Raw genomic sequence first — 13,312 nt, 5'->3', positions numbered from 1 at the left:
GATGGTGACCAGAAAAAAGGGGAAAACGAAAACAAAATTTAAAATAGTTGCTTGTGCTGGTTCTATTGCTACCAACAACCTTTTTATATAGACCAATTTGATACATACATTGTTTGATTTTCTTCCATTAAGCATTTGTTGCTGGTATTATGTTTTGTGTGAAAGTGCAAACATGAACCATATAGAGAATTCGGCACTTTAATGATATATATATTTAAGTTGTAAAATTTACAACAATATGTACGAGTAAATTACTTGATTGAGTTGGTAGCAGAAGGGTATGTATATGTCAAAAATCTTATTTTCATCACTGAATTATATTTAATGCATAGATAGATTCTAAATTTTATCAGTTGGTATTAATATGTAAGATTCTTCATATCATATATTTATAGCATATTACTAAAGGATAAACTAATTGTGTGATCATTCCATTTTACAAAACATAAAAAAAATTGCGAGACCACATATATCATTCACGCTAAAATAAAAAAGTAGACTCACATGATAAAGTAGAAGTAGCGAATCTGAGTTAATGTCAAAAAATCTTATAGGTTATCATTTCTAATTTTGAGAGTCCTGCAGGAATGTCATATTTCCACGATAATATCTTTTCATTCATGTAGAATAAAATACAATGAATTTATTTTAAAACTAATAATCAAACATACTAATAAAATTAAGATAAAGGAAAAATAGAGAAACTGAATAAATATCAATCATACTTTAATTTTATAATATACAATTCTATTAACATATGCACACATACATATACATATATTTTTTTTTCAAAAGAATGAGTCGAACTCTAATAGCAGGGTATTTACAATTATTGAGACACTGTTAAGAGCAGAGGTTAAGGGAGAAAGGAAAGAGGGGGGGGGGGGGGGGAACAAGCTTTGCTTCGAGGGAAGGCAACCTCCTGAGAGAGAGAGAATTTTACGTAAGCTTTTGCATGCCCATTTACTATATGCAGTTACTTATTTATACATTGCAGGGTTATTACACAGGAGCCTTCCTAACCGTATTAACGGTGCTAACTACCTTTGTAACTGCCATAACAAACCGAATACCTAACTAAGGTACAACAATGGCGCTACCCTCAAGTCACGATTCGTAGTCTCTCAAATAACTGGGCCTTAAAGTTATTCGTTTGGGCCTTGCTTCATCGGGTCCTGGTTCCATGCTTTCGGTACCTTTATCAGCTTCAGTAGCTTCGAGGTCCTGTAGGTTATTGCTAACAATACCCTCGCCCGCAAACACCACCTTGTCCTCAAGGTGATGAAGATCCTAAATCTCTGGCCACTTTTCCCAGGTGGTGTCTTCTGGTGGTTGACCCTCTCATTGGATGAGCACGAGTCTTGTTGGTGGGGATGAGGAGGTATCGAGTTTAGAATCCAAGATGCATAGAGGGCGAACTACTGGTTTCTGACCATGGTGTTCTCGCAGAAGCGAGCAATGGAACACGGGGTGAATCCTCGCTTCCTCAGGCAACTTGAGTCGATAGGAGACTTGGCCTACGCGTTCTATCACCTGGAACAGCCCAAAATATCTTTTGGACAATTTGGGATGTATCAGGCCTGCGACTGTCCGTTGACGGAATGGCCGTAACTTAACGTAGACCCATTGTCCTATGGTGAAGTTAACATCACGACGCTTATCATCTGCTAGTCTTTTCATGGTCTCCTACGCCTTGTGTAGTCGTCGTTGTAGCTTCTGGTGAATCTCTTGGCGGGAGGACATCAGAGAGTCCACGACCTCATTTGAGGATACACCCTGAAGGTAGTGTGGCAACGCTGGCGGTGGCTTACCATAAATGACTTCAAACGGGGTCAGCCCTGAACTGGAATGAAGAGATATGATATAACACCATTCTGCTAATGTGAGATAACGATACCAAGTAGTTAGTTGCTCGTGGATGAATGATCTGAGATATTGCTCTAAAACCTGATTCATGACTTTGGTTTGCCCATCGGATTGTGGGTGATAAGTCGTGCTCATGCGCAGGCGTGTCCCACATAACCGGAAAAGCTCATGCCAGAAGGAACTCAGGAAGAGTGGGTCTCTATCGGAGACTATGCTCTTTGGAAATCCATGATGCTTGCATACGATGTCCATGAATAAAGAAGCAACCTTGAAAGCTGAGTGATTAGTGGGTAAGGCTCCAAGATGGATACCCTTGGAATATCTATCCACCACAACCAAAATGACAGTGTAACCGTGAGATTACGGCAACTGAGTGATGAAATCCATTGATATGTCCTCCCAGACCCCAGTTGGTGGTGAAAGTGGTTGAAGAAAGCCAACGGGGCGTTGTGTACTCGTCTTGGTTTGTTGACAAACACTGCATTCCCTGATGAAGCACTTAATATCTCTTCGCAGGGATGACCAAAAGAAATTGGATTCTAATCTGTGTGTGGTTTTAGCTACCCCGAGATGCCCCCCTAACGGAGTTGCATGGAATTCTAGCATGAGGTTAGGTATAGACGGGTTGTCGTCATTTAACCATATGCGATTTTTAAACAGCAATAACCCATTGTGAATTCGATAGTCAGGGTGATCTTGAGGATGTTCACGCACCTTGGATAGCAGTGTCTGAAAGTCCATGCTGGAATGAAGGGTGTGTCGCAGGTCGTTCATAAAATCGAGGTTAGGTACTGATAGTAAAAAGAGCTCGCCGGAGGACCTGGGTGTTGTTCGGGATAATGCATCTGCTACGGTGTTGGATGATCCCACCTTGTACTGGATCGTATAATCGAAGCCCAAAAGCTTAGAGAGGTAGTAGTGTTGTTCTGAAGTTTGGACGACCTGTGACATGAGTTCGCGGAGGCTTTTATGATTTATCAATATGGTGAAAGAATGCCCCAAAAGGTATTGGCGCCATTTACGTATTGCCGCGATGATTGCATGAAGTTCTCTAACGTAGGTTGATGCGTGGATCATGCGTGGCCCAAACTGTTTGCTGAAAAATGCAAGGGGGTGACCCTTCTGCATTAAAACCGTGCCCATGTCGGCGCCGGAGGCATCTGTCTCTATCACGAATGGTTCGTCAAAATCAGGTAGGGCAAGCACAGGGGCACTTGTCATGGCTGCTTTCAGTTGCTCATATGCGGATTGAGCGTTTAATGACCATTCGAACGCGTCTTTGGCTAAGAGTGATGTGAGGGGAGCTGTGATCATCGCATAGTTCTTGATGAATTTCCTATAAAACCCAGTAAGGCTGAGGAAAGCTCTGAGTTCCTTGGGCGATAGTGGTGTGGGCCATTGCACCATGGCATGAATCTTGGAGGGCTCGGGTTCGACTCCTCTGCCAGACACTATGTGCCCCAAATATTAAACTTGATTTTGAGCAAAGAGGCATTTGGTTCGTTTGAGATTATACTGGCCTTGAACTAAAGTCTGAAAGATGATCTCGAGGTGTTCGAGGTGCGAGGATAACGTCTTGCTATATACCAGAATATCATCGAAGAACACGATAGCGAATCTCCTGAGATACGACATTAGCAAGCTGTTCATGGCCGCCTGAAAAGTGGATGGCTCGTTACACAATCCAAAAGGCATCACGCGATATTCGTAGTGCCCTTGGTGTGTTCTGAAGGCTGTCTTCTCAACGTCTGGACCATGCATTAGGATCTGATGAAACCCCTGCCTGAGATCCAATTTAGAAAACCAAGCAGCGTTTCCTAGCTCATCAAGTAGTTCGTCGATCATCGGGATCGGAAAACGGTCACGGATGGTGACTGAGTTCAATGTGCGGTAGTCTACACACATCCTCCAGGTTCCATCCTTCTTCTTCACTAAGAGCACCAACGATGAGTATGGACTCATACTAGGCTGGATTAAACTAGAAGAGAGGAGCTCCAACACTTGTTTCTTTATCTCTGACTTCTGAAATTGTGGGTAGCGGTAAGGCCTTACATTGATTGGTGTTGTGTTGGGTAGGAGGTTAATATGGTGAACGATGTTCCGTGGAGGGGGAAGGGAAGAGGGGTTTTGGAACAGGTGATGGAAGTGGGTGAGTAGAGATTCAACTGCAGGTATCGGGTGAGGAAGATGGGGTGGGTCGGGTTGTGGGATTGGAATGAGGTTTAAGTGAAATAAGGCTGACGCGGATCCGGTTTGAAGTAAACATTTTACTTGTAGCGCTGAGATTGGCTTAGGTCCAGTAGTGACATCCGCGTGTAGCTCGATGGGCTGGCCCATATAGGTGAACTTCATGGAAAAAGTGGTGTAATCAATGGTTATAGGCTCAAACTGTCTTAACCATTCTATGCCCAGAACTGCGTCTGCGCCACTGATTGGAAGCAAGTGAAATGTCACCGTGAATTGGTGGCCTTGGAGGGATAGCGTGGTGTCGGGGCAAACTTGGTTGCAGTCGAGGACTGAACCATTACCCACCAAGACATGGAGAGGGCTCGTGTTTTGGGCTTTCACTATCTATGAGGATGGTGAGAGTGGTGTGATTGATAACACTGATAAGGCGGAAGGTCTCGGATGAGGGAAGGCCGGAAAGAGCGTGAAGGCTAACGTGAGGAGGGTTTAAGTTTGAGGAGGGGTCAAAGTCCAGAGAAGTTGTTGGTTCTTGTTCTAGTGATGATGGTGAGGGAAGGTCGAGGATAGGTTCGTCTGGTATAGGGGAAGGATTGTTGGCGATAAACAAGAGCACACGTCCCTTGCAGTGATGGGTGGAACTCCATTTCTCGTCGCAATTGTAACATAACCCCTTCTCCCGTCGGAGGGCCATCTCGTCCGGTGTCCTTTGGACATATGTGGATTGTAACTTTCGGTTAGGGGGGTGATACGAAGGTGAGGGAGCGTTGTGGGGTCGCAGTGACGGTTGTCGGCGGTCTCGCAACTTATCCTCTTGCAACTTCGCAAGAGCCATAGCTTGTGGAAGCGAGATAGGTTGAAGTGCTAACACTTCACGGCGTATGTCTGGCGTTAGACCTGAAACAAAGCAACTTAACAAAAAAGGTGGTGGCAAGCTGATAACGCGATTAGCTAACCGTTCGAACACGGTTAGGTACTCGTTTACCCTGCCACGTTGTGTCAGCTTGAAGAGAGCCCCTTTAGGGTGATCGTAATATGAAGGCGCGAACCTGGATTCTAAGGCCTGCAAGATGCCTGACCAAGAAGTGATGAACCCATTCCTAAACATCCACCGGTACCAGCTTAAAGTAGCTCCATCAAGGTAGAAAGAGGCCACTGTGATCCTTTCTTCTTCCGACGTATTTTGGTATTCAAACAGTTGCAAAATCTTGAAGATCCAGACCATGGGGTCGCGGCCATCAAACCTCGAAATGTCCAGTTTGACCGAATTGTGTTGGTGGAACTGGTTGCCGGGATCGGAATGCTCACGTGCAGGAGATCGCAGGTGAAGGTGATCGAGGATCGAATCAACCTTCCTGGAAAGCTCTGAATATTTGTCAACAAGATCAGCGTGTTTGTCAAGATGAGTAGATTGGCTGTTGGATAGACGGGTGATGGCATTTTCAAGTCTGTCGGTGGTGGTCTTTCTTGTCACATGGTCTGCCATAGTAGACATGGCGGCGGCAGGTCGGACCAGTGTTAAGAGCAGAGGTTAAGGGAGAAAGGAAAGAGGGGGGAACAAGCCTTGCTTCGAGGGAAGGCAACCTCCTGAGAGAGAGAAAGTTTACGTAAGCTTTTGCATGCCCATTTACTATATGCAGTTACTTATTTATACATTGCAGGGTTATTACACAAGAGCCTTCCTAACCGTATTAACGGTGCTAACTACCTTTGTAACTGCCATAACGAACCGAATACCTAACTAAGGTACAACAATGGCGCTACCCTCAAGTCACAATTCATAGTCTCTCAAATAACTGGGCCTTAAAGCTGTTCGTTTGGGCCTTGCTTCATCGGGTCCTGGTTCCATGCTTTCAGTACCTTTATCAACTTCAGTAGCTTCGAGGTCCTGTAGGTTATTGCTAACAGACACACATACAAGTGTATGTATGTCCAAGTAATTTTATAATATATTCATGTTTTAAACTGTACTATCCTATATGAATATTATAATTAAGACATCAACACCTGCAATATTAAACACTACAAGTATAAATCTCTCAGCATTTAAGATTTGAATTAAAGTAATTTAATAAATAAGAAAATTAAAAACAAACTTATTTATAGAATTTCAAATTTTACCCATACAATTTTTTGGCCATATATACAAACTTTTTCTGGCTAACAAAAACTTTTTAAAAAAATATCAAGGTGCATATTTGATTAGCCTTTTGGCTTAATTGAATATGTCCTTGCAGCAAAATGAATTTGACACTTTTTAAACTTTTTCGAAACAATCCTCTCACATTATCGAATAATTAAGAAAATGGTGTCCTCTCTTCCATGAGTTCCACCAGATAAGAAAGGGTAATTTTAAAAACATGGTGTGGTCATGAGATTCATGTACACTTTCACCCATCTTTCTTCTCATTTTTGAGATGAAACTAAAATGTGTGGGCCTGATAGAGGACTGGGAAGATAAAGAGAGAAGAAGGAGATTAAGACTAAAGCTATGAGTTAAGAATCCAAATTTCTGTTATTCCCTTCTAGTCACTTATTCAGCTTTTTATACAAAATGAATTCACTAATCCTTTACTATAACAGGTAAGCCTTTACAAGATGATATGCCTAGACTTATGATTACTACTGCTCAGAGGAGACTTCCGGGACTTGGAATTGCTTCCTACTCTAAGCATAATCGCGCAAGTAAGTAGGCCTTGTCCTGACTCTCTTTGGTCTGCTATTTTCTGCATTATCTTCTATCTGTGTGTTGCTCTGCTGCGTGTTGCTATCAACACTCCCGTCCCCGAAAACGACCTTGTCCTCAAGGTTGTGGACGCAACGCAGCTCCTCCCAGCATTCCCAAGTGGAATCTTCAGGGGCATGTCCCTCCCATTGGACCAGGACCTGCTGAACAGGGGGAGAAACAGCATGATCTAGGCGCCAATCGAGAATGGCCAGGGGTGCCACCAGAGGGTGGTTGTCGGTGGACGTCGCAGGGAGGGTCATCGGAGTAGACGGCAAGGATCCCTTATGAAGCTTAAGAAGGGATACATGAAACACGAGATGAATGCGCAAAGACGCCGGCAATGACAACCTATAAGCCACGGGTTCGATGCGTTCCACCACTTCGAAAGGCCCGTAAAACCTCTTAGCTAATTTGCTATACGAGGGGGCTACAGAAGTCTAGCGAAATGGACGCAAGCATACATACACCCAATCCCCGACCTGGAACGCAAGATCCCGGCGATGCTTATCTGCTGCCACCTTCATAGCTTCCTGAACCTTGCGAAGACGGCGTTGAAGGGAAGCGTGAATAGACTCACGAGAACGGAGCAAATCGTCCACGGCAACGACGGTGGAGCCCTGCAAGTACTATACGACGGTCGGCGAAGGCTTGCCGTAAACCACCTCGAAGGGCGACATTCCCGTGCCCACGTGTTGGGCCGTGTTGTAGGACCATTCTGCAAGCGAGAGGAATCGAAACCACTGCGAAGGGTGCTGATGAACTTACGCCCGCAAATACTGTTCGAGGGTCCGATTAACAACCTCGGTTTTGCCGTCCATCTGCGGGTGGTACGCCGTGCTCATACGGAGCTTCGTACAACTGAGCTTGAACAGCTCACGTCAAAAATGGCTGACAAACACCGGGTCTCGGTCCGACACGATACTACGGGGAAACCCGTGAAGCTTGCAGACGCAATCTAAGAACAAAACTACGACTTTATAAGCCGTATAGTGGGTCGGAAGAGCACCAAAGTAGACCCCCTTTGAGAACCGGTCCACCACGACCAAGATAACAGTGAACCCGTGGGAGCACGGGAGACCCGTGATGAAGTCGATGGAAACATCCTCCTCCCACACGGCTGCCGGAATAGGTAGGGGGTGAAGTAACCCCGCAGGCCGCTTGGTTTCATATTTAGTCTGTTGGCAGACTGAACATTGTGCGACGAAATGGCGCACATCAGCGCGGACGGAGGGCCAATCGAAATTTTGGCGCAGACGGTGGAGCATCTTTGCAACGCCGGAATGGCCTCCCAACGGCGAGGAATGGAATTCCTCCATTAAAGTTGTCGTGAATGGACAAGGGAATGGGATCCAAATATGACCATTGTTGATAATGAGGTCCTGGTGGAGAGAGAAGCCCGAATGCGCCTCTGGCCAAGCCCGAATATCTGCCATGAGGTCAACATAACGCGTGTCTTGCCGCAAGGACCTGCGCAATTGGTCCAAGAAGGTGAAATGGGGCATGATCAGGGCCAGACAAGTTGCGCCCGCCGGAACGACTCTGGAAAGCGCATCTGCCACAACATTGGCGGCGCCTGGCTTGTATTTGATAATATAATCAAAGCCAAGGAGCTTCGAGAGATACGTTTGCTACTCCGGAGTCTGAATTACTTGGGACATAAGGTCCTTCAGACTCCGGTGATCCGTCAGGATCGTGAACGACGTACCGAGGAGGTAGTGACGCCACTTCCTAACAGAGGAGGTGATGGCGTGGAGTTCTCGGATATACGCAGAGGCTCGTTGCAAACGTGGACAAAGCACTTTGCTAAAATAGGCGATAGGGTGCTCGAGTTGAAGAAGAACAACACCCATGGCTGAGCCGGACGCATCAGTTTTAATGGTGAACGACAAAGAGAAATTGGGATTGGCGAGCACAGGGGCCTGGACCATGGCTTGTTGAAGAGTAAGGAAGGCTTGGTGGGCCTCCGGGGACCAACGGAATTGATCTTTGCGCAATAGCGATGTAAGTGGAGAAGCAATGGCGGCATAGTTCTTTATAAATTTCCGATAAAAGCCAGTAAGGCCCAAGAACCCGCGGAGAGCCGTTGGGGACGTTGGGATGGGCCATGCCAACATGGCTGAAATCTTATCGGGGTCTGGCGCGACGCCGTTACGGGAAATAATATGGCCCAAATAGTTGAGCTGATTCTGAGCAAAAAGACACTTGGTTCGCCGGAGAAGGAATTGGCGGTCGGAGAGGGTATCTAGAACGGATTCCAGGTGTGTGACGTGCGTGTCCAAATCGGAGCTAAACACCAAAATATCATCGAAGAAAATGGCCACGTATTTTCTCAAGAAAGGCTTGAGGGTATCGTTCATGGCCGCCTGGAACGTCGACGGCGCGTTGCAGAGGCCGAACGGCATCACTCTGAATTCGTAGTGTCCCTGGTGCGTGCAGAAAGCCGTCTTATGAACATCGTCCTCCGCCATGCGTATTTGGTGAAAGCCTTGACGCAAATCTAGCTTCGAAAACCACGAAGCTTGTCCCAGATCATCCAACAATTCATCAATTGTCGGCATGGGGAATCTATCTTTAACCGTTACAGCGTTTAATGCCCTGTAATCCATGCAACACCTCCAAGAACCATCCTTCTTTTTTACCAGGAGGATAGGGGATGAGAAGGGTGAGTGACTGGGTTGGATGAGGTTAGCGGCGAGCATGGCTGATATCTGCCTTTCAATTTCAGCCTTCTGAAAATGGGGGTATCGGTACGGTCTAACATTGACCGGAGTCGTTTGGGGAAGAAGGTGTATATGATGCTGGATGTTGCGGTTGGGGGGAAGTTGCGTGGGTTCTGCAAATATGTGAGGAAATTTGTCAAGCACTGATGCAATCTGTGAAGGTATTGGTGAGGTCGAGGGGGGTGGTGAAGATAGGACAGGCGTGGTGGTGGTGGTGATATGGAACAGAGCAGATATGCTCTGAGTCTGGGCCAAGCATTTTAATTGATGAGCAGAGGCATGAGAAGGGGTGGGGGGTGCATCTGCATGAAGTGTGATGGGTAGGCCCATGTGAAGGAATGTCATGGTAAGGTTAAGGTAGTCTGTGGTTATTGGCCCCAAAAGCTTTAACCATTGGACCACTAGGACAATATCCACCCTGCAAATGGGTAAGTGATACAAATCCAGTCTGAATTCGTGACCTTGGATGAAGAGGGAGACCTGAGAGGACATCGTGTCACAGTCCAAGGTGTGGCCATTGCCCACCATGACCCTCAAGGCGGCCGTCGGAGCTGTCGGCAAGGCGAGGAACTTAGCCACACGAGTCTGAATAAAATTGTGTGTGCTTCCTCCGTCGACTAAGATAACCGCTTGGTGGTGGTGCAAGGAGCCGAGAAGCCGGAAGGTCTGCGATGCCGGAGTACCCTCCATGGCATTGAGACTGATTTGTGGCGCTTGGATGGGGTCAGGTGCGATGTGGGACAGGGAATCAGAAGTAGACGAACTCGAGGAAGGTTCGAGATCTTCGTCCGCTATGAGGAGATGCAGACGGGGCTTGCATCTGTGACCTTGCGACCACTTGTCGTCGCAATGGTAGCAGAGGCCTTGGTCTCTGCGTACCGCCATCTCCTCCGACGTGAGGCGCTTCAGAGGAACCTTCGGCGACGCTGGGGTTGGTAGCGTAAGAGATTTGTGGTGGGAATTAAGGTTGGGGTGTGGAGGGGCTCGAGTACCGCGGCGGCGGTCGAGCAACTTATCCTTCTGGAGCCTCGCATGCTCGGTCGCCTGCGGCAGAGAAAGAGGACGGAGGGCCTGAACTTCACGGCGAAGCTCCGGGCTCAATCCTGATATAAAGCAGTTGAGTAGGCACGAGGGAGGGAGGCCTATCGTCCGGTTGGCTAAGCGCTCGAAATCGGTGAGATAATCACTCACGGTACCGGTTTGCTGGAGCTTGAACAACGCTCCTTGGGGATCCTCGTAGAATGAGGGCGCGAACCGCGACTCCAATGCCTGAAGCATCACCGGCCACGAAGGGAAGAATCCGTTCCTGGACATCCACTGGTACCAGGACAAAGCCGGACCGTCCATGTAGAACGCCGCAACGGTGAGGCGCTCGTGATCGGGGATCCCCTGATAATAAAAAAATTGGGATATTTTGAATATCCATCCGAGGGGATCCGTGCCATCGAAGCGTGGAACCTCAAGCTTCATGTGGTGGCGATGGATTGGCGGTGGTGGCGGGACAGGAGAGGACGACGGTGAATGTGGAGGAACAGTGAGGGACGCAAAGCGTTCGAGGAGAGAATCGATTTTCGCAGTGAGCGAAGTATGAATAGATTCAACCTTCATGTTGAGGTTGGTATGGCCGACGCTGAGACGGCTGATAGCCTCCTCCAGTTTGTCCGTCGTGACTTGGGGGGTATAGTGCTCCAGCATGGCGGAAGCGGCGGCAGGTCGGACCAGTTGATAGAGGACTCGGAAGATAAAGAGAGAAGAAAGAGATTAAGACTAAAGCTATGAGTTAAGAATCCAAATTTCTGTTATTCCCTTCTAGTCACTTATTCAGCTTTTTATACAAAATGACTTCACTAATCCTTTACTATAACAGGTAAGCCTTTACAAGATGATATGCCTAGACTTATGATTACTACTGCTCAGAGGAGACTTCCGGGACTTGGAATTGCTTCATACTCTAAGCATAATCGCGCAAGTAAGTAGGCCTTGTCCTGACTCTCTTTGGTCTGCTATTTTCTGCATTATCTTATGTCTGTGTGTTGCTCTGCTGCGTGTTGCTATCAGGGCCCCACCAATTTTTTACAACTTTCATTGCTAGTTTCAGTTCTACCGAACAGGTAAAATTCTCACTTTCAACTTAATTCATTGAATAGCTTACTTTCAGTTATACCGAATGCACTCTTAGTTGTTTCTCAACTCATCTGGGAATTGAACAACTTTTTGTGCTAACTTGAATGTTGTAATGGAAGCTATAGAAATCGCCAACAGAAAAGGATGGGATTGACTGTGGGTTGAATGTTCCTTCTGTCCTTGCAATTCTGAGACAATCAATCATCTATTTATTGATTGTCCTCTTACATATCAGGTGTTGTCAAGGATGTTTCTGTGGCTAGGCATTTCTTTTGTTCAACACAATTTTATATACAACACCATTTTATGAAGCACGATTTGCTTGTTAGCGGTAAAAGGCGCGACAATTTCGTCATTTAATTTGGCACTTCACTTGTTGGTGTTTATGGCTTTGTCGAAATAAAGTTATTTTTCAAGGTTCTGAGCCGGATGCTTTTGGGGTTTTCAGTCATATTCAAGTTGTTTCTTGGTCTTGGGTTGTATATAAGGGATCTTTAAACAATGGTTTTTCTTATGGCTCATGGTGTAATTGACCATTACAGGGTCTTGAACTTTATTTTTAGACTTTGCATAACAGTTGATCTATTTTTTGTAATTGTTCTTCTTTGAAGGGTCACACACGGTGCCTTCTTTAATAATACTCGAATTTTTGCCTTAAAAAAAATCCAATTATTACTTACATGTTGGACGGGTCGAATACCGAAAATGCAATTTCTCTAATATATACATATATAGCAAAAATAGCGTGCAGACTTGTTCCAAACAGCACCGCACGCATTTGTTGCAAATGGCACCACAAATACTTATTTTAAATGATTTATGTATAATCAAGAAGTCTAGTTTAATTGATAAGTAGAACGTGTGATCAAGGTTATCAAACTCGAGAGTTTATGCAGACTCGTGAGAGTTCCATAAACTCGACTTGTAGACTCAACTCGCAGACTCGTAAGAGTTTACTTATAAAAATAATATCAAAATATCTATAAATAACATACTAATTAAACATTTCAACAATATAATAAAGCAAAGCAGTATCACAAAGTTCATAATATTTAAATAACCAAGTCTAGTAATAATACATCACTAGTAGACAATAACTTGTAGAAGTTATAGTAGTGGTAGATCATTCTCATCGAGGGTTTGATGTTATTAAGTTTGGTATTATTAAAGTTAAGAATTTTCTATTTGAGAATAGCACGCTAAATGAATATATGTTGAATGTTAAACACATAGAAAACAATAAAAAATGACTTACATTTTGGTCTAATTTTTTTAACTTGCTAACTCGTTGACTCGATGGTAAATTCGAGAGTCTACAGAGTTTATTCAGAGTTTACTCAGAATCTACTAAAAAAAGAGTTTACTCAAGAATTAACTCGCAGAGTACAAGTAGACTCATAAACTCGTAAGAGTTAGCGAGTTAACTCGAGAGTTTGATAACCCTGCGTGTGATCGTTGTTAAACCTCTTTGTACCTATATATCGTCAATTCCTACCAATCAATATCATAATATCCAAAATATTTGCAACTGCATTGGAACTCATTTGCTCTATTTCATGTAATAATTTAATTTTGATAAGACAACCGCAACGCAATCAGAAGTGCGACTTAGTTTTAAATTAAACCTTGTAATTCTCTAATTAGATAACAATAAGGCGACTACTTAAATTATGAACGGTTTAGAAATTAG

General features: G+C 45.0%; 1 protein-coding gene across 1 annotated transcript; it reads right to left on the bottom strand.

Annotated features, from left to right (window-relative positions):
• Positions 1–8,406: 8,406 nt before the first annotated feature.
• Positions 8,407–11,193, bottom strand: LOC100791787 (uncharacterized). Its single transcript, XM_014770448.1, has one exon. The coding sequence runs from the start codon at positions 11,191–11,193 to the stop codon at positions 8,407–8,409; it is 2,787 nt and encodes a 928-aa protein (XP_014625934.1).
• Between the last annotated feature and the right edge of the window lie 2,119 nt (positions 11,194–13,312).

The sequence above is a fragment of the Glycine max genome, chromosome 18 (assembly GCF_000004515.6).
Source record: "Glycine max cultivar Williams 82 chromosome 18, Glycine_max_v4.0, whole genome shotgun sequence".
NCBI classification, from domain to species: domain Eukaryota; kingdom Viridiplantae; phylum Streptophyta; class Magnoliopsida; order Fabales; family Fabaceae; genus Glycine; species Glycine max.
The sequence above is the reverse complement of the archived record's forward strand: the minus strand, read 5'-3'. Positions and strand labels throughout refer to the sequence as shown.